Below are 24,031 nucleotides of genomic sequence, written 5' to 3'. Positions count from 1 at the left end.
TACTATTTTTTTAAAAAAGCTATTCCATACTATCAAGGCTAACAAAGTTTTGCTTCTACTTGAAAATCATAAACTCATGCTGAGAAGGTACCAACCAATACTTGTGTCCAAGTTAAGTATTTGTCCTGAAACCTTAAAAAGACATGGATACATCCATTTCTAATGAGACTAGTTTGGAAACAGAGTGGTATATATACCATGCAGGCTTTTAAAAAATATGTTGTAAGGTGATAGTATAGCATAACTTAAAATAAAAAAAAAAAAAACGTTTTCAGGAATTGAGAGAAAAAGAATATTCTCTATAGTAAACAGGGAAGCTTATCATCATATTACACCTTCACAAAGTCTAAATGAATTTTTTAAGAACCATTTTATCAATATGATTATTGGAATAGAAGAAATTATTTAAAAATGACAACATTTTTGTTTCTTTTTGTTTAACAAACTACTAATATACTGCTTAATAGGTGCCAGGCACTATTCAACACTTGAATAAATTCACTTCATCACCTGACTTACTTTGTTATGAAATATGAAATAAAAGAAGTCACTAATAGCTTTTTTTGTAACTCAGAGCTCAAATCAAAGTGACAACATCAAAGAATCATATTCTCTATTGATTAATCTGAAGACACAAGACATCCAGTCTGGAGTGGTATTAAGGATAATTTCTAAATTGGTATTACTCTATTTGTAAGATAATATTTCTTACAACAAAAGTTCAGCTGGGGGCACCTGGATGACTCGGTCGGTTGAGCGTCCGACTTTGGCTTAGGTCACGATCTCATAGTTCCTGGGTTTGAGCCCCACGTCAGGCCCTGGGCTGACAGCTCTGAGCCTAGAGCCTGCTTTGGATTCTGTGCTTCCCTCTCTCTCTCTGCCCCTCCCCCACTTGTGCTCTCCTTCTCAGTCAAAAATAAATAAACATTAAAAAAAAAGTTTAGCTAAATAGATTAAGTACCTTTCATTAATTTTTAAAAAATTTATAGCTCAAGTTAAAATGGTCACTTCTTCCATTTTTACCACCTACTAATAATTTTACTTAAATACACAAGTGAATTTGAGTTCTAGGCTCTCGAAGAAAGTGCTAATAATATATATTGGGGTGGGGTGCCAGGTGGAAACTCCGAATACCATAAACGCATAAGCAGCATTTACCTGCTTTGTCTTGAACAGCAACTGCTCCTTTTCCCCCAGCTGTTGTCATGGGCTGTGGGAGAGCTGTGCCAGTGGAAGAGGTGGCTGCTTCTCGGCCGACTCCAGAATTCTGAACTCCTCCACTGGTAGTGCTCACATTAATGGCTCGTTTGTTCACAGCTGTGGGCTTATTTGAACAGCCTTTATTTAAACTTGACTGAAATGTAATGGAATATTTAAAAGCTCAGGTTTCTAATGCTCCATAGTATACATTAATATTTTATCAATTCCTTGTTAGGATAAAAATACATATATTTTCCCTTACAAATCTTAAGCCTGCTGATGAATCTGAGAGTTTCCCTCTGAACCAAAAAGGCTTTTAAAATATTTTTGAAGAAATACAAGAATTAAGGACAAAAAAATAGTTTAAAACCAAGTATCAACTAACTTTGTATCAAAATTATTTAAAATGCTTTCATATAAGAATGATCATAAAGCAAAACTACAATGTGTTTAATGGACAAAATATGACTTCCATATTCTGAGTTACACTTATTTAGTAAAATCCAAAATAATCAAAAGAAAGAAAATACCTTACCTTAGAAAGAGCAGTGGAGTACTGAAATGCTATACATCGCACAGAAGTCTTGTGAGCAGTGATGGTTTTAACTGGTGATTTCAACATCCTTAAATCATATTGATATATTTTCCCACGGGAAGATCCAATAGCCAAAGTGGCTCCATCAGGCATGAAATCTACTGCAGTTAGAGGGGTATCGGCCACTAGCGTTTTCACTAGCCTTTCGAAAGGGGAACAAAGTCTATGTAGGTATGTGAGTATATACAGGTATACAAGCATATGTGACGTTAGACAGCTATCGACCAAAACCAAAGTTACTTAGAATACACATCCCAAATATTTGCATAAAGCAGAAATTCAGAATTAGAGACATTTCTAATACAATGGCAGATAAAGGAACTGCTGAACACACCATTCTATTTTTCTATTCACTTCCAACAGGTTAAGTTCTACATCTTCAGAAGCAATATGTATTCCTTTGAGTAATTACTACTCTGACCGTGAACGTGACAGACTTCCTGGTGTTACTCCACAAACAAGGGTTCTAGTCTCAGGGTTAAGGAGGCCCTAAGTATCCCCTTTCCATTTATTGCCCTGCTCAAGTCTCAAGAGGACTATGACCTTTCATCACAGGGGAGCAGCTGTGCATTTCTTGACCAAAAAGCTAACAATCCATGTAGCTTGATCCTCATGAAGCCAATACAGAAATATGGATACTGATCTGCTGAAGCTGAGCTTTTTGCCACAGTGTCTGGTGTACGAGAGAAATGCTTACTGACTCTTAAGGTTCTCAGCAAATTAGTTAACAAGAAAGAGTAAAACAGAACAATTTTTAAAAAAGAAGAAAGTGAAACAAGTAAACTTTTAACAAGGGCTGATAGTGGGTCCTTCCCTAGTAGTAACATTACCATTTTCTTCCACACAATCTTTAGATATGGTTAGGTGTTTTGAATACACCTATAGCACTCTTATAACCATTTTTTTTTTTTTTAACAGCTAACCAAGCACAGCTATAACTGTAAGAAAGAAAAGAAGGCACAACTGACCCAGATACTTAAAAGATTACATACCCTTTAGCTCTAGATCAGTGGTTCTCAACTAAGGGCAATTTTGCTACTCTTGCTAATTTGGGGAATACTATTAGCATCTAGTGGGTAGAGGCCAGGGATGCTGCTGAATATTCTACAATACCCAGGACAGCCACCCCACCCCCTGCCCCCACACCCCACATCCAAGAATTATCCAGCCCAAAATGTTAGCAGTTTAGAAACATTGCTGTAGATAATGAATTAATTTTAAAGCAAATTAATCATATTGCCTTAAAAAATATATTCAGTTGTATTTTTGAAAAAGAATACTATGCCTGTGTGCTAAAATAAAGATGTGCAATCATTAACATGCTATTCTTAACATTCATCATCCAGATGTACTCTAAAGAACACCCACATTTCATCTATTTTTTTCTGCATGTGAGAAAAAAGAGAAAATTTTATCTTTTAGATATCAAGTACACAAACTTTAGATGTCCCAAACATTAATCAGAGGTCTATGCAAATCACAAATATGCCTGCTAATGAGATTACAGTTATTTGTTACTAAATTAAGAAATGATCATGTCACACTTACTTCTTACTTGAAGTATCATAGAGAATGATTCTTTTATCCAAGCCTATAGTCACAAATAGCAATTCATTGACAGGAGAAAAACAGATGCCAGAAGCTGGAGCTTTATGTGTACTGTCAAAGTTATGGTATGGACTCTGGCTATTCACATCCCAGAGAGTTACTACTCCGTTATCCGAAACACTGCCCAGTAGTGATTTCTTAAACAAGGAGTACTTCAAGTGCCGAACAGACTATGAAAATAAGAATAAATTTTATGTAACTGTAAGCATTCATAAGAACATTTTATATAAACTATATAAATAATGGCCAACCATCAACCACACTATTCACAGGGGATTTAGGACCTCTCTGGTTTATAGAGTAACAGGTTTTAATTATGACAACCATAAAATCATTTAGTGGGCTATAAGATGACCCCAATACATACCAATATTCTAGTAATTAAATCTGTCATGATTTTATTATCTTGGAATAGAGCTACCTCAATCTCCCCTTTTGCGGAGGAAAAATACAAGATGTTGAGATTACTACATTAATTCCTCAGGATTAGGAACATCTACCATAAAGGCCCAGTAGTAGCCAATCACAGCTAAAACACGAACAAGTGTAAGAGAACACTGGCAGAGAATGAGCAATATTTCAAATTTATTTTCTATATGTATCTTAGATATTTGGATATATTTGTTTGAATCTGAGCATCTGATGTACTGGCAATTTAACACCTGAAGCATAATAAAAAATTAACTAAATCACAAAGAAATAATTGACAACACTATAGACTGGGAATGGACAATATCCACTCTTTCAAAGGCATCAGCCTGAGGGCAATACTGGCCTTTCTCTAAACACTCCTCCCTGGGGGCAGTGGAGACATACTCTCTTTCTAGTTTCTGTTGGACCAGAATAAACAAAGATTCAGTTTGAGTAAACAGGTCTTGAATTAAAACTGGATGAATTTTATCCACTTTTACTAAAATGTTGCTTTCAAACTTGTATTGATATTATCATTCACTGAGCAGAGGATTAAATATTTTACATTTAAACTAATTTTTCATTGCACAGAACCAGCAATATAAACATAGAAATTAAAAGTAGAATCCAGGGGCGCCTGGGTGGCGCAGTCGGTTAAGCGTCCGACTTCAGCCAGGTCACGATCTCTTCAGCCAGGTCACGATCTCGCGGTCCGTGAGTTCGAGCCCCGCGTCGGGCTCTGGGCTGATGGCTCGGAGCCTGGAGCCTGTTTCCGATTCTGTGTCTCCCTCTCTCTCTGCCCCTCCCCCGTTCATGCTCTGTCTCTCTCTGTCCCAAAAATAAATAAACGTTGAAAAAAAAAAAAAATTAAAAAAACAAAAGTAGAATCCAGAGTGGGAAACTGGCTCTAAGACATCTTCAAAGAGTTAAGTTACAGTACTGAATAAAGCAATAAAGCAGTCACTAGGAGATAGTAGCCATATATATATATATATATATATATATATATATATATATATGTAATTATAGGTTCCAGATAAAACTGGCACAGAACAAAAGTCAAATCTGAAGGTTGTTTGTTTCTTCTATCCAGTTTAATCTATCACACTCCAAAAGGATTTGAAACCACTAGCTTCTACGTATTAAAAACTCATATACTACTATCTTCTAAGATATTTTAACATAAGATACAACAGCCCTCGACAACTAAAATATTTAGGAATAATACAAAACAAATTCTGTCCAAGGAAACAAAAGGAGTATTTGTTACCAGACACCCAAGGTAAGATAATTACTATGGTCGTCCATTAAATTTGGCTCCTCATTTTCATATGATTAGAGTACAAACAGAAAGCGTTGGTTTATATTTTGCATATTTGTTGAGGAAAAGTATATCCACTCAAATAGCCAAATCTTTCCTCTGGTCTATACTCAAGAAAAAATACACTACTCACAGCTTAACTATATAAAAGACACAGAGATTTTTTGGTGAATTGTGATGTTTATAGAGTCACATATCAACCCATCAAAACATAAGACAATTTTTTAAAAAATTCTGCAGCATGTTAAGAGTTCATATAGTTAGGGTCCTTCATAAAATCTAAATTTGAATTTTTTTTTCAACGTTTACTTATTTTTGAGACAGAGAGAGACAGAGCATGAACGGGGGAGGGTCAGGGAGAGGGAGACACAGAATCCGAAACAGGCTCCAGGCTCTGAGCTGTCAGCACAGAGCCCGACGCGGGGCTCGAACTCACGGACTGCGAAATCATGACCTGAGCTGAAGTCGGCCGCTTAACCGACTGAGCCACCCAGGCGCCCCTCATAAAATCTAAATTTGAATTAAATACACAGGCAGAACTGAAATAAATAAATAAATAAAACCATAAAATCACAGACCTCCTAGATCCTCAAAGTACATACAATTCAACCTCTTAGTCATAGCAGGAGTCCTTAAAATATGGTCATCCAGAATCTATTTGAATATAGCAAGGAACAAGAAGCTTACTACTTTATATAATGAAACTTTATAAATAGTTAAAAATGTATTTCTTGATTAAATCAAATCCTAAATTCCAAGTTTGCTTTATATTCTGTGGACCTGTATGGCAACTCTTTAGGAAAAGGCTAAAGAAAACCATAAATCTTCCTCTCAGATAACCTGGGTTCAAGTAGGGTTTCAGCCAAGTTCTGCAGGTCTTGGGTAAATTACACTCGCCAAGCCTCAGTGTGCTCAACTACAAAATAGAAAACACTCTTGTTTTGCAGTCAAGGTTGTTCTGAGGATTAAATAGTTTCTGCACAGAGCCAGGGACATAGTAGCCATCACCGCTATTCTCACATGACTCATTCTTCATTGTTTATGCACCCATCTGACCATCTTTGACATGTGTATATTTTTTAAAAAACCCGTAAGTAGCTACACTGACTTCTTTAAATGGTTTCCCCTCTATCTCTCTGAAAAAAGAGGTCTTGCTGATGTCTCTACATCTATTAAATCATGATGCCTTTAGAGTATCATTAAGAGAGTATCCATAATCCTGGATACCCAAACTATTAATCTGCTAAATTATATTTAAAATAAGTACTAATACATATTAGTATCAGCAGCACTTATTAAGCCCCTATGTTGCTCCAGATTCAAGCTACTTCTAAGAAAAAAAATACATTTCCAAGAACCTTATTTAAAAAATCCCTATAAAGCAGCAATACTATTTTTTCTCACATTATTATTATGTAAGAATGTATACGCCTGTGGAGAAATATATGTTTCTAAATATAAAAAATACATCACTCTAGATCTGGGGCTGGCCAACTTTTTCTCGAAGGATCAAATAGTAAATGTTTTTATGCTGTTGTGCCACAAAAGCAGTATGAATAAGCACGGATGTGTTCCAATAAATTTTTATTTACAAAACTAATGGCCAGCTATTGGGTCATGGTTTGTTGACACCTGCTATAAATGTTTGGGGGAAAAAAAAAACAACACCCATAAAAAAAAAAAAAAAAAAGAAGAGAAAAAACCATCCATAATCCTACCACCTACAGAAAAACTGGTTAACATTTAGTTTTGTTGTAAATAAGTCTTAGTTTTATTGTTTAAATATTTTTTTAATGTTTATTTTTGAGAGACAGAGTGCAAGCAGGGGAGGGACAGAGAGAGAGGGAAGGAGACACAGAACCCAAAGCAGGCTCCAGTCTCTGAGCTGTCAGCACAGAGTCCAATATGGGGCTTGAACCCATGAACCATGAGATCATAACCTGAGCCAAAGTCAGACACTTAACCAATTGAGCCACCCGGGCACCCCTGTTTAAATATTTTTCTGTGTTAATGTACGTTTGTTTGAATTCCAGTAAAGTATAAACAGAAAACCTGGGATCATACTTTATTAAGATGAAGTTGGTGTTGTCACTAATACTTTTATCACATGATTTTAACAGCTGGATAATACATGAATGTATTAGTATATCAATTTACCTAAATAATCTAATGTTGGACATTTAGGTTATTTCCAACTTCCAAGTACCCTAACTATTATCATTTTTAAAAACTGCTAATTTCTGAAAGAATTTGTATTTCACTGCTGTTCATGCTTTAAAGGTTCTCGGATGAAAAATGCTAAATGACCATCTGTCTTCCTTTTTTTGTGAACTGCCCATTAATCTACTCTGTTTATTTTCTATTGGGCTATTAAGATCTTTTTAAATCCCATTTTGCAATTGATTTTCCTATTATAAAGACATTAATGCTCTCATAGGTATAAATATTTCCCCGTTTTCCTTTCAATTTTGTTAATTTTTTCAAATCTTGCTTTTTGCCAGATTTTGTTTTATGTACTTAATCAAATTTGTTCCCCTGACTTATAACTTTGTTCTTATACATAGAAAAGCCTTACCTTCACAGAGATAAGACTGTACATTCATATTTTATTATAGTTTTATAATCTCTAATACCTATATATACATATATAGATATATTAGACACCGTATATACATTATATACTGTATACTCTATATATGTGTACCTGTACACACATACATAAACATATACAATATCCCTTCAACTCCATCCCCCTGCTCTTCTTAATTTCCAGAGTCTCATTTCAAGCACTAATTAACTGTCACTGGAGCTACTGCCCACTTCCATTCTTAGTGGCTTACTATCATCCTTCACACTACTACAGCAGTAACCTCTTCAAAACTGGAAATCTGAACATATTTGTCTTGCTTAATCAAAATCCTTTTCACTGGAGGACTCTGAAAAGCTGGTTATGGTAGTGGCAGAGTTTCTGAATCTCTCTGAATTCCATTTGTGTGTGTGTGTGTGTGTGTGTGTGTGTGTGTGTGTGTGTGATTATGCATGCAGAAAAGACTTACCAAGCAGGTCTGGGCTGTCTATCCTTAACAAGTCCTACTTTTCAGAGTTGGCCCTTGGTTGTTGTCTGGGAACTGGGATTTGGGGAAGTTTCCACTACTGGTAAGAGTGGCTCACCACGCCTAAACTGTTTGTATAAAAGATACAGTTTACGGCTGAACCATGGCTGAACATCTGCTTTCCTTCTGGAAGTTTGAAAGTTTGATATATGGCACACAGAGGGTACCTACACAACTAGCCTCAATAAAAACCCTAGGCTATGAAGGGCACCTGGGTGGCTCAGATGGTTAAGCATCTGACTTTGGCTCAGGTCATGATCTCATGGTACCTGAGCTCAAGCCCTGCATCAGGCTCTGTGCTGACAACTCAGAGCCTGGAGCCTGCTTCTGATTCTGTGTCTCCCTCTCTCTCTGCCCCCTCCCTGCTTGTACTCTGTCCCTCTCTCAAAAATAAATAAATGTTTAAAAAAAAAAACAAAAACCTGGGCAACGAGTCTCTAATGAGCTTCCTAGTAGACAGTGTTTCATATATGTTGTCACAATTTGATGCTGGAGAAATTAAGAACATTCTCTCCACTGCAAGAGGATGCTTGGAAGCTCATACCTGGTTTCCTCAGGCTTCACCTGGTGTACCTTTTCCCTTTGCTGATTCGGCTTTGTACTTCACTGTAATAAATCATAGCCATGTGTATGATTATATGTTGAGTCCTGTGAGTCCTCCTAGTGAATCATCAAACCTCCTCTTGGGGATCCCCAGCACAGTGAGTGTAAGTGTCTGAGTGTGTGTGTGTTACAGACAGATAGCAACCCAGATAGCAAAACTAAAATCTCATGAACATTTATAACAAAACTAGACTATCAGGTATCCCCATGAGCCCCAAAATACATGCTGGTAAATCAATTGGCAGCCACAGTCCTTCACAGTCCTTCGTGTCTGTGCAAAAGGAAGCAGAAGGAAATAACAGATCTAAGAACGGGAAAAGCCCCAAATCACCCCAAATAGGTATTCCAAAAAAAACATGGTGACAAATTTGACAATACCAGCTGAAACCAGGAATAGCCACGCATTAGTAGGACTACACAGAGATCTGCAGAAAGATCTGAAAAGCTAGAGCAGTTTAACCACAATGAACTCCCCAAACTGACCACTTGAGACACCTCCCTCCCAGATCAGGGCACCACATTAAGGACACACTGTTAGGAGTGGAAGCAAACCTAAATAGGACGGAGTCAACAGAGCTGAAGGAGAGCAAAAGTTCACATACAAGTAAGTGAGTGGAACAAAGCCAGGCAACCTCGGAAATTAAATTGCCATTAAAAAGAAAAACCAAAAAACAAAACTGAAAACAAGAGGGAGCTCTGTAAAGCTAGAAAAGATACCCTGAACCCCACCCCTGTGTAGAAGTTCAGGGAAACTAACTTTGCAGATAAATCCCATACAAAGTTATTATGAGAACAAAGAGAATAAAAAGAAAGGCGTTCTCAAGAAATGACCAGAAAGAAAATAATATGTTACAAGACATTTAAAAAAAACAATATAAATCAGAATTCGAAAACAGAAATGAGACGTTAGAACTTAGGAAAGAATTAGAAATTTTTAAAGTCTCTTCAAAAATGAAGGCTAATTTAAAAGTAATACAAGAATGATTAAATACAATAGATAACACCTTAAAGACAGACAAAAAGGAAAGAATTTCTGAAAATTAAAAATAAGGAAAAAGTTAAAATGATTTGAAAGTAATAAATCACTGAAGAAGATCTAACAAAGAAAAGACAAACATAAGGAAAATAACAAATTACTAAAAGCTATATAATTCAAGAAAACTTTCCTGAAAGATCTGAAACAACATATTAAATGAGCACACCATGTCCCTATGAATAGCAATACAGAACGATCAGTACCAAGACATAATCTAATAAAATTACTGGACTTTATTCATTTTTTTGAATGCTTATTTATTTTTGAAAGAGAGAGCGAGTGGGGAAAGGGCAGAGAAAAAGGGGGACAGAGGATAAGGAGGCGGCTCAGTGCTGGCAACAGACAGCAGCCCAAAGCAGGGCTCGAACCCACAGACCATGAGATCATGACCTGAGCTGGAGTCAGATGTTTAACCGACTGAGCCACCTAGGTGCCCTGTAAAATTACTGGACTTTAAAGAAAAAAAAATCCCTTGGAAATCTAGGGTGAAAGAACAAGTGACTTATAAGGAAAAAAATACTTAAATTATCATGAGACATTTGAGACCAAAATTGATGGGAGTAACACACTCGAGCTCCTCAAGGAAGAAAAATGTGAGCCTGCTACTGAGTTACACTGAAAGAGAATTTGTTATCTCAGAAAAAGTCAAAAACAGAAAACACATATTTACGGAAATAATATTTTTTTTTTATTTTTTTTTTATTTTTTTAAATTTTTTTTTTCAACGTTTTTTTATTTATTTTTGGGACAGAGAGAGACAGAGCATGAACGGGGGAGGGGCAGAGAGAGAGGGAGACACAGAATCGGAAACAGGCTCCAGGCTCCGAGCCATCAGCCCAGAGCCTGATGCGGGGCTCGAACTCACGGACCGCGAGATCGTGACCTGGCTGAAGTCGGACGCTTAACCGACTGCGCCACCCAGGCGCCCCCGGAAATAATATTAACCGGAAATAATATTAATAAATATAGATAGGGTGCTTGTGATTGTAAAATATTGGAAAATATCTAAAATATGGGAAAGTTTAGATAAACCGTGGTGTTTGAAGATGGAATGTTATGGAGCCATTAAAAAATTATGGTTATGAAGACTAGTAAAATGAGAATACTTGGGATGGAACACTACTGAGAAAAAGGCAGGAAACAAGACTGGACCAACAGAATGATTCTAACTATGGAAGGAAGATAGATATACATAGTAACACTGCAAGAAAACATTCTTCCCATTAAGGAAAATTTGGAAGAGAAATATAGAAGGAAAAAAATAGTCTTTAAATATTAAAGATATGGATTAGAAGTTTATTTTATGCCAACACGACAATTATAAAACTGCTCAAAGAATATACTATATATAGACTAGACAAATATATACAAATACTAAGAAAATACTTCAAGCACATATTATCATGCAAACTGTATATCAATGCTCTTATAGAACATCAAGGAGATCACTTGATAGATATAAAGCTCTGTGGTCAAACTCTGAGTGGTGAAATTCAGGTATAAATATAAGCAAACAAGTTAACCAAATTAAAATTAAACTCATTCTGGACAAAAATAATTGTTATTTTTAAGTGTAATTAATAATTACTTACATTTACCAGACTCGATTCAAACAGGCTTACTAAAACTTAAAAGATCTATACCTAAAATATCAAAAATCACACTGAATAAAATTTAACATCTACTAAAATACATTATATTTAAAATCTCATGAAAAGCCTGCTGCATTTAAAGATCGTTTTTGGGATGGGCACTTGGGTGTTGTATGTAAGCAATGAATCATGGGAATCTACTCTGGAAACCAAGAGCACACTGTGTATACTGTATGTCAGCTAACTTGACAATAAATTATATTTAAGAAAAAAAAAAAAGGATCATTATTGATTCCTTAGATTCCTATTGAAATCTTCGAAAAGGACTGCAGCTTGGGAAAGGCAACACAGGTCAACCTATTTGAGAGCCTGTGCTGCTGAACCTGCCAAAGAGCAACATGCATCTGTAACCTGGGAGGTCTGTCAGCCCCGGCAGTTCTGCAGAGGCAGCAAGGCTCTTTTTCCCCTGTGAAAAGACACTGTGATCCGCACAAAACTAATAGCTTCAATTCAGCTCAGACACTTCAAAGTTAAGACCTAAATATAGGCAATCTCATTTCTGATACAAAATTCAGTATAATGCAGATTCATGGACACTCCACGGTTGTCACTTTTGCTAAGAAACCAGTTTGATAATTTTTAAAGATTTCAAATTCTTGATTGTTCAGAGAAACAAAAATTTTACATTTTAATCATCAGATGTCCCCTATCAACTATTTTTCTCAATAACCTAGACCCTGCTTAGAGTAAAACTGATCAAGACAGAAATTGGGCTGGGTAACAGTATATGAGTTGAATTATATCAACTTTCTGACAGACTTAACATTTTTATGAACACTGTTTAAGAGGTGAATATTTAATATATTTGAAATCTTAAATGAATTCTAATAAAAAAAAACTTTTAAATGAATGCTCAAGTAGCGAGTCTATGCGTCTAGTCACCAATAAGTATGCCATAATGAAACCATTTGTAGGAGAAAAAAAAATCACTCCAAAGATTTCAATTATGATGCCTGTCTGTATAAGGGAAACATAAGTATGCAGAATCATGAAAATTTAACTTTCTTCACTAAGAAAACTGGAACTGCATAGTTACAAACACAGGGACCAACCGGTATTGTCTAGCCCACGCACTCGGCTTTAAAGGTATTGAGGAAAATGAAATAATACAGTATACAAAAAATATATAAACATTCGCTCCAGGGAAAGGGGAAAAAATTAATTACTCCAGTTCAATTTTTTCACTTTCTTTAAAGCTTTCCTTTTTCTAAGTCAGTCTAAAACACAAAACATGATTACTGAGGGCAAGTTACAACTGGCAAATTAGCAGGTGTTTTGAGGGAATACATTAAACCTAAAGATATTCACACCAGTTTGGGAAAGTAAATCACAAAAGCTATTTTAATGATTTAATATGATTATTCATTAAAAGCTCACACTGAAGTTCACTGATCTTTACCCAAACATTAGGAGCTATGTTAAACACATTCACCATCTCATTTAGCCCTTAAAACAAACAAACAAACAAATAAAAACACAACTCTACTGAAAGTATATTCTCATTTTCACTGGATAAAGAAAAGGAGGCTTGAGAATTAAGTAACTTGCCGGAGTTCACACAGCTAGCTCTCCAAATAAATGTGGGACCTGAGAGACAGAACTATACCAAAAGATCTTATAGAGTTGCTGACCTGTGCTAGCAGGAGGCAGCAGGTATGTGAAAATCTCAGGTGACCTTGCACAAGAGATAAGCCTAGAGCATTACGGTTTTCCTCAACTAGAAGATAATTTAAATTCAGTTTTGCTCTGCAACTAATCAATGAAAATCCTTTGAAAATCAACAATACAGCGACCTATCTGTCACCTAGAATTTTAAAGTATCTGTGAAGTGACAAGAGAATACTGCAAAGTTTCCAAAAGCTTTGGATTCTCAAATCTTTAAATATTCAGCTGTTCCTGAGATAGAAAGAGATTCCAAAGAAAACAGTGCTACCACTCTTGAAGAGTAGATCTTCAAAATACTAAGTTAAAAGTCTTATAATCTGAAAGTCCTCATTTATAAAATGAGAATAACATACATCTCACAAATGAGTAGCAAAAATTAAATGAGAAAATGGAATATAAAGCAATAACCACAGTGCCTGAGACACAATAAACGGTAGTAAGGATTCCACGAAGGTGATAACCTCTGCCTGGAATGCTCTCCAAACCCTCTGACCACCGACACTCACTGGAGAGCTACAGGATAGTCTTTGCCATATGAATGCTGATGTAATTACATATCTGTATGGAAAGTTAAACCCTATATCTCACACCATACACAAAAATTAATTTGAAATGGGTGATAATAGACACAAATGGGGAAAGCAAAACAATAAAGCTTTACCTAAAAGAAAACAAAGGACACTATTTTAAGACCTTGGGGCAAGCAAGATTTTTTCAAGAGGACACAAAAAGCAGTATTTATAAAGAAAAAGTGATGTACCAGAGTACATTTCATTAAATTTAAGAACTTCTGCTCATTTAAAAAAAAATTTTTTTTAAAGCTCATTTATTTATTTTGAGACAGAGAGTGGGAAAGTGAGTGCACACAAGCAAGGGAGGGAAGGAGGGAGGGAGAGAGAGACAGAGAGAGAGAGAGAATATCCGAAGCACGGTCCACACTGTCAGCACGAAGCCTGATGTGGGGCTCGCACCCACAAACTGTGAGATCATGACCTGAGTCGAAATCAAGAGTTGGATGCACCCCTCTATTCATTTTTTACAAAGGCATTAGAGTTAAAAGGCCAGCTAGCTGTAAGCTAAAAGAAGATATATGCAACATGCATATCCATAAAATTGCTCCATCCAGAACATACAATAAACTATAAATCTATCAGAAAAAACACAAGTAACAAAATACAAAAAGGAGGAACACTCTTGAACAGTGACTACACAAAAAAAGGCATATGAAAATACACTCAACTTATTCAACATAGAGAAATGAAAATTAAAACACAGTAAGATACCACCACACAACCATCAAAATTGTTAAAATTAATAAGACACAAAAGTTGGTACTAGCAAAACTGTGGAGCAACTGAATCTCACAAACAGTGCTGGCAGAAGCGTACAATGGCACAAGGATTTCAGAAAATCCTTTGGCATTTTTTAATAAAGTAAAACATGATGCCTACATTAAGACTTAAGTCCATTTCTGAGTGTTTACTCAAGAGAAATGAAAACATATGTCCAAAAGAAGACACATACAATAATATTCACAGCAGCTTTATTGTAATAGCTAAAAACTAAAAACAACTCACATGTCCATCAACAAACTGTGGCATATCCATGTAATGGAAAACCACAAAGCAGTAAAACAGTATAAACTACTATTCCATTCAACAAAGCAAACATACTGAAGACTAAAAGAAACCAGACACATCCAATTCTTTTAAGAAATATGAGGTAGCACCTCCGAAGGGTTAAGAGGGAGTCCTCCGATGTGCCAGAAATGTTCTATACCTTGATCCTGGTAGTTACGCAGGTATATGTACATATAAAAATTCATCAAGCTGTATGCTTAAGATGTATGTACTTACTATGTAAGTTATATTTCAATTTTAGACATTTAAATAATTTACACATAATAAAGCCAAGAGCAATAACTAAATCTAATGTTTTCAGGACTATTCCTTCATATCTGGTTTTAATAAAAAAAAACAAACAAAAAAAACCCCCTCTCATTATAAGATACAATACAAACTGAAATGTAAGAATATACATGGTAGGTATCTGACCTTTTATGTTACTAAAAAGTCAACTCAGAATTTATAAATCTAAACGTGTCATGCTTCTAATATATCAGAAATCGGGGGGAAAAAAAGGATAGAAAGAAGAAAAATTAATTTCCTTAAGAAGCAAGACATTGGAACACTATGATGTTTTTCACAATAGTTCCAATGTCTATGGGTTTAGGCTTTTGTCTCCCTCATCAAAATATAAATAACCAAAAAGAGAATCACAAAATCAAAATATTACTTCCTGCTTTTATGCTAATATTAATGAATTTTTGTGGCAAATCTCTCATCCACATCCATAAAAGGCAGAAAGTGAAACTGCCTCTAAAAGCTTTCTCTCAGTTCAAGGTTTCTAGGATTCTGACATTCAACTAATCGATAACTCTGGTTAGCAACTTAAACGCCTTCCAAAATAAAAGCCAAATCTTTGGTCTGGCATTCAAAGTTCCACATCAACATTATTCTATATTTACCTTTCCAATATCTTCTCACATTGGCCCTATAGAAGAACCTACGTGTTCTCCTTAACCCTTGTTTTTGTTCATGTGGTTTCCTCCATATAAAATATTCTTCTCCCAAAGTTCTAGATTAGCCTATTAAAATCTTTGTTATCTATAAATCCATTCACATATTTATTGAGGATCTTTTCCACATGAAGTACAAAGTTGGATAATGGTTGAGGACAAAGGAATGAGACACGGTTCCAACTGTAACATGGGAATGTACAGAGCTAACCCTACTATAAATTAGAGTCAACTAATTAGCAGTCAATTCATAGTGTCGTAAAAACAAAACAAAATAAAAATCATTTAAGCATTAGACCCAGCTAAAAATCCTCCCTCCTTCAATTTTCTCTATTTTATTCCTAGATAATTTTCTCTCACTGTTCTGAATCACCATAAGATTGTTTTATAGGAATCACCTATAATATCATCTATAGGTTTATCTCTTTTATTCTCGCAATACAGAAGAAACTTGAGAAAAGACTTTTTTCCGTATTTTAATATCCATTAAATTTTCTTTAAACACTAAATATACAGTGAATACTGATTTCCAAAACTGCTTTTTAAAAGTGAAGAGCTCCCATATTTTATCTAATAATAGGGCCAAAGTGATTACAATAAAAAGTAAGGATTAAGAGACTGCACTTCACTAGAAATTTCTGTACAGAATTTCACGGAAGGTTGGCCAAGAATTAGATTTTTTGAGTAACTAAATTTATTTGGTTAACTATCGAACACTTAACGCAAAAAAACAAAGCTCAATTTACCCTGTGCCTAAACACACTCAATTATCCATGCCCACCAAACAGTATTTATGAATAGAAATATCTGTCTTGTAGTTAGTACAGTTGGAAATATGCAATGCTTCTATAATTGTGATGTCATAGAAAGATTAATATCCATGTTTCAGATTTGACCTGCCAACAACTGTTTGTTTTGTTATATATAGTCATATTCTAGGATCATGTGGCTATTCAATGGCATAACTCAACGCACATAAGCAACATAATCTAGTATGAATTACCTTATTTGAACATTTTTAAACAAGACCATTAAAAATAGCTAGCTGTAAATTTTTCAAGCAAACTAAATACAAATTTAAAATACTTAATTTTAAAAACTTAAAATTGAGAGGACCTGGGTGGCTCAGTCAGTTGAGCGTCCGACTTTGGCTCAGGTCACAATCTCACAGTTCGTGAGTTTGAGACCCTGCATTGGGTTCACTGCTGTCAGCACAGAGTCAGCTTCGGATCCTGTGTCACCCTCTCTCTCTGCCCCTCCCCTGCTCATGCTCTCTCTCTTTCAAAAATAAATAAAACATGGAAAAAAATTTTTTTAACTTAAAATTCATTGTCTTATGTAACTGTGTTTTATCAACTCTGTTTTGAATAAACCCATACTGTACCTGGTTACTACCATGGCCAAAAGGAGTACTAGATAAATTAGTGGTTACACTGTGCAAAATAATTTCACCACTGAGAGATCCAGAAGCAATGTAACAATCATTCCAATTATATGTAACACAAGTTACTTCATCTTTATGATCCTGAAAAAAAGAAAGCAAAGTTAAGTACACTGCCACATAACCGTCACACCTCACATCTTCATGTTCTTGTAAATTTCATTTTTTTTTAAATAAAATAGTACGTATTTGTGAATCTAATATTTGCTTTAACATTTTCCTCAAATAACCTAAACAAATTACTCAAATGAGTAGGAAACTATCCGATCAACATCACGTCTTCTCAAGGAACAGAGACTTAGTTTTTATAACTGTAATAATGATCATGCACTCCAAAACAAGAGACAAAAGGGAAGGTAATTTTCTAGATAGCATTATGTCTCCCTTCCACTGACAAGTAACATTTACAGCAAGTTGACTGTTGTGGGAGAGTCCCTGGCCTTGAGAGAATCACTGTTCAATCAAGAAGAGGGGACATTTAAATTAACATGAAAATGGCAGAAGGAATGCTAAATGAGTAGTAGAGGCAAAGTGTCCTAGGAAAGAGAAAAAGGCATCACTGGACCTGAGTTGACAGAGGAAGCTTTGTGGAAGACATAAAGCTTGAGGTCAGCCTTAAAGAAAATAATAAACCAAAAGCAGGGAAAGGGGAAAGAAGCCAGACATGCAAAATGCAAGACAGCCAAAACAAAAGCCCAAGCCAGAAGGAGCAAGGCATGGTTGACAGACAAGAGCAGCTGTTTCCATTTGCTGAATACCTACTAATGCTGGGAACTTTATGGATTATTATTAATCCTTAGAAGAATCCTAGGAGGCAAAGTCACTTTTCTTATTTTATGGATGAGTTAACTACATGAGGCACAGGAAGTTTACGAAATCTGTGCAAGCTCACATAACTACTAAGTGGCAGACCCAGGATTCAATTCCAGGTCAAACCCCGAAGCCTATTTTCTTCTTGGGATATTAGGCTGTCTCCAAAATCCAAAGGGGAATCCACTTTGAGGAAATAAAAGTGGTTTTAAACAAACTGAGTTCACAAACACTATATTTTCCAAAGTCAAGTTAGAGATATCTAGTAGGCACAGAGAAAAGTGATGAGTATAGTTTTTAAGAGTTTGCTATTTATATTAATAATATAAACAAAATAACTTTTGTATCTAATAATTAGCTTAATGTAACATCAAGAATAGTAGCTATAATATTCCACTTATAATCCAATTTTTTCAAATGGTCCCTCAAGCATGTCTGGAGATACTTTCACATGTCACTCCTTTCCTAAATCAAAGAAAAAATTGCTATCCCAAGGGGGAAAAAAATGCCTGATGAGAAGAAAATGGAGAGTGGACATTTAATGCATTGTTCCCACTTGGAAAATTAAGAACATGGGGTCCAATACAATTTCTACGACTTTATAGAGAGGCAGGGGTCTTCCTTATTTTAACTGTGGAAAATAAGTTATTCTGTAAGTCTTCAACAAGCACCTACCAAGTGCTAAAAATTGTGTTACCAGGGAGAGCACCACAGAGAAGAGAGCCCAGGTGAAAGATTAGATTTCCCACTATCACAATTAGTCAAATACTTGTTAACTGAATGAATAAAAAAAAAAAAAAAAAAAAAAAATGAAGTGCCCTAAGAGTTGCAAACAATGAGAAGAGCTAAAACTATCTGGAGTAATTGGGGAAAGTGAGGAAGGAAAAACAAGTAGAATTTTTCATGCAGTAGGAGTTAGAGGTGTAAGTGATGCTCCTAAAATGAATGAGAATATGTGACAAAAACTGGCCACAGACTTCTAATCTCTTCTCAATTCTGTAAAACATTCTCTGCTCATAGTATGTATACCCCCTCTAAATAGCTTTAATTCAATTATTTCATAATTTAAAAGATTAAACAATGGATAATAATCTGAGTTTGCATCTCATCTTTGCCATACTAGTTGTTTGGCACTGAAGAAGTTCTTTAACTTCTCTCAGCCTGAGCTCCTCCGAAGGTACACAGGAACAGCAAGCACTACCTATCTGCAGAATTCTTGAGACACACAGAATAAACGTATATTATGCACAGTGGCTGGCATATTAAAGAACTTAATAAAAGTTAACTATTCTCATTTTGGCAACTTTTGAATTTTCCTTAATTCTCTTCAAAGTTTAGCTAATACCTAAAATAAACTTCCACAGGTAATATTTTAAACAGCAATTACAGGATTATATTTTAATTACTCTAAGAGAAAATCATTCTCTATATACAACTTCCCTAGTAAGAATTAAGTCAGTGACATCTGACATGAACAAATAGTAACGACATCCAGCATTTGCTTCAAAATAATCTGAGGTTGAGATTATATAATAATCTGATTAGAGAGAAGATAAGGGAACAGATAAAATAATACTAGCCATGAGTTCATCATCATCAAAGTCTGATAATGAATGTGTGTGCGTGTGCATGTGTGTGTATACACATCAATGTTCAGAAGTTTTCATATTAAAAGTTTTTTAAAAACATATAAAAATTAAAAATAACTTTAAAGATGAGTTTCCAAATATTAAAAGTACACAACAGTGAAAAGTAGAATTCCAAAAAAAGCATAACCCAGAAGCTTTCATGTGGTTATTTTTATTCTGTGAAACTGCAAAAAGCTAACCATTTAAAGAAATGTTAATTATCCATAGTAAATTATTTTAGAAAAAATACCATTACCAAGATGAAAACACAAACAAAAATAACACAAACAGCAGCAATCATATACAGTAGAGAACTAAGAAGCTGAATCCCAACTCTGATTAGTAGACCGATTACTGCCATCCCAAAACCACTCTCATTTTTTTCAGAGACTTAAAAAAAGATCTCTAATGACAACAACTCATACTTTAGAAAAAATGAAGGAAATGGTTTACTCAAAAAAGAGTAGACTAAGTGAAAACTAAGGGGAAAGTTTTAAACACCAATAATATGCATTGGTGACATATGGAGATAAAAATAGACCAAAAAATTTTTTCTGACTAATAGCATCTTTATTTTCCCTAACAAATCTCACTTCAATTCTGAAGCATCTAATTTTTATCATCAGAGCTCAAAATTAAAAGTTTGGTAATTACTTTAAACATTGTAAGATGTTCTAAAAAACAAGTTGCTTACCTTAAGAGACCGATGAACTCTTTTTGATTTTAAATCCCAAATATTAACAGTGTTATTTAGGCCTCCACTTACCAAATACATAGATGTGGAATTTAAACTGACACATGTCTGCTTTTGCTATTAAAGAAAAAAGAAAGTTACCTTAATTTAACAGAGCCCAGAGCTGACTTCCACTTCCCAACCAACACTTAGTACTATGTAAACATTTGTTGAATTAAATGTGATAAACAAGCTAAGACTTCTCCTAAAGATTCAGTTCTCATCATCTTCCACATGCATCCAACAGCTTGTAAGGAATTCAAAAGGACTTCAAGGAAATCAACCAGAGTCATGTTCTCTTCCATAGAACACAGGAAACAGAGGAAGCTTAGGGAATATCAGCAGGTCCTGGCTTCCTATCAGGAGTTACTTGCCCTTAATATTTCCCCCCAGTAAAATCTACTCTTGCACTTCCACAGAGTATATTGAGTTAGGATTCACCCACAGCTCATAAAACACTAAACCTGGAAGAAACTTTAAAGAATGTCTAGACCCCTTATTTTACAGATGGGGAATATAAAGAAGTTAAGATACGTGCTCAAAGCCTCACAACAAAGTCTCCCCCTAAGGAGCCCAAGTCTCAAACATCAGGTCATGAGAACCTGACTCTACACTCTTCCTTAGGTCTGTAAAGACACCATCCACTAAGTTTCTCAAGATAAAAGTCCAGAATTAACTTTGACTCCTTTACTCCTTCCCTGTCATCTACAGAAAGTTCTTTAAACTCCAACACTAACATAAACCCCATAGGGCCCCCCTCTTTATCTACCGCAGCCACCAGCACACTAATCCCAACTCCACAGAACAGCAGCAGCCTCTTAACTGGCTTCCAACCCTACTCCTCTACCTTCTATGCTCCACAAGTAGGATGACCTTTAAAAACTGCAAATCAGATCACAACGCTCATATTCAAAAATCTTTAATGGCTTCCATTCAGCCCTAAAATAAATTTCAAACGTATTAACCTGGCTTTCAAAGCCCCATTCCTCTGACCCCTTCCTACCTCATCTCACCATTTTCCTCATCACCCACTAATTCTCTAGCCACACTCACCTTCTTCTATTACTTAAACATAACAGCCCTGTTCTGGCTTCAAGGCTTCTACACAACTGTTCTTACCTAGAAAGCTAAGTTCCCCCAAACCTTGGCTGAATGACTCCTTCTGGTCAATAGACAGCAACTTTCAATGCCACCTCTACAGGAGACCTCCCTTGGCCTCCTAACGTAACCTGCTATCTCAATTTCTTATTTTAGTTCTCTGTGTAACACCTTATCACTATCTGGGTATCATTCTGTAGTCTATTGTCTATCTCCCCCCAGAATGTCAGTTTCATTATCACAAAGCCCATTTCCATGCCCAATAAATATTTATGGCATAAGTAGGTAAAAATACAGAAGTTATCAAGTTTCTCACTATGAGTATCTACAAGCATCATCTATCTGGTAGTGCCATCAGTAACTAGGCTACCAATAAAATACAATGTTGCATGTTATTTTTCCTATTTAACCTTCAGATACACGATGCAGTAACATTAATTGCTCTCACCTCTAGTTGTATGCCTTGGGGAAAAAAATAGAGAAATGAATTCCAAGGGGGACATTTTATTACTCAGCTAAAAGTTAAAAGGCAAGCTATGTAGGTTTAGGCAAAGTCATCTCACCTTTCTAAGCCTATGTTTCTTCACCTAAGAAGTGAGAAATGAGGACAAGATCTATCATTCTCACCTTAAGAGTCCATGCATCTGGAAAAACACCCCATGCTCAAAAGAGCATTTCTTTCCTTTTTATTTTAATTCCAGTATAATTAACACAGTGTTATATTAGTTCCAGGTGTACAGTATAGTAATTGAACAGTGCTATCCACTTAGTGCTCATCACAATTAAGTGTACTTTTAATCCCCTTCAAGAGCACTGGATTCTTAAAAGGGTACAGATACCCACCTTTCCCCTCCCTCAAGGTTTCTTCCAGCTCTGAAATTTCTGACCGAGAGTCAAAATTACTAACACATATAAAAATATCAGGAGCACATTACATCAGTGTTTCAGTACAGTTGCTATAATTCCCTTATGGACACCGTTCTAGGAACTGACTTTGGTCTAAACAGACTAGTAAGATTTAGAATCTCGTTATCACCACTAATCAGGACAGTTTGCTAAGAGCTTTCTGAATAACTGTTAAAGAAAATAGATAAGAGTGGTATCCATCAAAGATCAATATATTACAACTTTAATCATCAAAAACAAGTCAAATTACTAAGGACTCGGAACAAAACCTACGTTTTTAACTGGCTTACCCTGATGATAGAAGATCTTTTTTTATGCTGATATATTATTAATGTAGCTAATGAACTTAAATAATTAATGAACATTGTGTGCTTATCAGGAATCCTGTACCTTAAGACACAAGCAATGGGTGAAGTTTTTAAAATCTAAAATAAGAGCTGTTCAAATGTCTAGGTTATACAGTAGCCTATCGTATTCATTATACTACTATTAATACCAAATTGCCTATTCCAATGAGATAAAATACAAAATCAAAGAAAATAAATATAAACTTAAAGTTCTGCTCTAAAAATTGTGTTAAAGTAAGTAGGACAGAATCTTATTTTCCCAAGTAGTAATGGTCTAATATCTCAAATGGCATGTGAGTAATAGGACTTGGGTCCTACAAAGCAAAGGTTATCAGCACACTAATATGTTACAAGAAATTACTAATAAACGCTAAGGAACCACTGTTTGCAAAATATTCCTATAAGCAAATTAAATTAAAGCAAGTTCAAATTATAAGAAATAACCTCACCTTTCATCCACCTGTATTCTGATGTCATTTCTTAACTGTAGGAAAGAGAACTAACTATAGCAACTGACATGGAATATTCACAAAATCCTTACAACTGTGTTACATTTGTGAATATCATCTGTTATTTTCATACTTTAACAATAACAACAACTACAACAACACAGTTCCCAAACTGTTCTAAGGCATAGTGCACAGAAGGAGCACAATATATACTGTGGTGGAAGAGGAATCTGAAATTGTTTTGATGTTGACATTCAATTCAACAAATGCTTGTTGACACCTTCGATAGTATCTAAAGATCCAAATATGACTAAGATGTTCTGCCTGCTCTTGAAGAACACAGTTTCCTTTTATCGACCAGGGACGCTCTCTGCCTCAATTTTACTTAACTGAGTTTGAATAGGCAGTGTGTCTCAAATTTCATGTCTATCCTAGCAGACATTCTCTGCCCAGCCTCCAACATCTGTGGGCTGGAATTGATGCTTGGGTCAATCCCAAAAAAAGAATGGTAGAAACCTAAAGTCCTTTTTAAATTAGATGAGCTCATATTCCATTGTTCTCCTTTATTTTTTCTAAGTGGACTACCTCACCTATTCCAGTGTATAAAATTATGACAATTCATAATGCTTTGTGGCTTGCTATGAAAATTTTGAAACTTAAATTAAGAACAAGCTACCACCTACTTGCACCTTTTTACTTAAACCTTTAAAAAAAAAATAGCTTTCAGGAAGTGTGTGTGACTAACAATGAAGACACCATCATTATCCTGTATCTGAGGGATTAATCTATAAAACAAGAAACAATATGCAATGAGAACTTCACTTAAATGCACTGGGA

At 35.4% G+C, this 24,031-nt stretch overlaps 1 protein-coding gene across 3 annotated transcripts in view; it reads right to left on the bottom strand.

Moving 5' to 3' along the window:
- Positions 1–24,031, bottom strand: part of NEDD1 (NEDD1 gamma-tubulin ring complex targeting factor) — a 51,696-nt gene that overhangs the window by 18,733 nt on the left and 8,932 nt on the right. The window contains exons 4-9 of one of the 3 annotated variants that reach the window (XM_032594028.1): positions 23,195–23,229; positions 20,356–20,472; positions 17,167–17,307; positions 3,344–3,573; positions 1,736–1,937; positions 1,159–1,354 (exon numbers count right to left, since the gene is read on the bottom strand). In XM_032594028.1, the coding sequence (XP_032449919.1) occupies positions 1,159–1,354; positions 1,736–1,937; positions 3,344–3,573; positions 17,167–17,307; positions 20,356–20,436 (850 nt within the window). In that variant the 5' untranslated portion in view covers positions 20,437–20,472; positions 23,195–23,229. The remainder of the gene's footprint in view (positions 1–1,158; positions 1,355–1,735; positions 1,938–3,343; positions 3,574–17,166; positions 17,308–20,355; positions 20,473–23,194; positions 23,230–24,031) is intronic. The other 2 variants (XM_030323454.1, XM_030323455.1) reach the window with 2 other exon arrangements.

The sequence above is a fragment of the Lynx canadensis genome, chromosome B4 (genome assembly GCF_007474595.2).
Source record: "Lynx canadensis isolate LIC74 chromosome B4, mLynCan4.pri.v2, whole genome shotgun sequence".
In the NCBI taxonomy this organism is placed as follows: domain Eukaryota; kingdom Metazoa; phylum Chordata; class Mammalia; order Carnivora; family Felidae; genus Lynx; species Lynx canadensis.
Note: the sequence above shows the minus strand (reverse complement) of the source record. Positions and strands in the feature narration are given on the sequence as shown.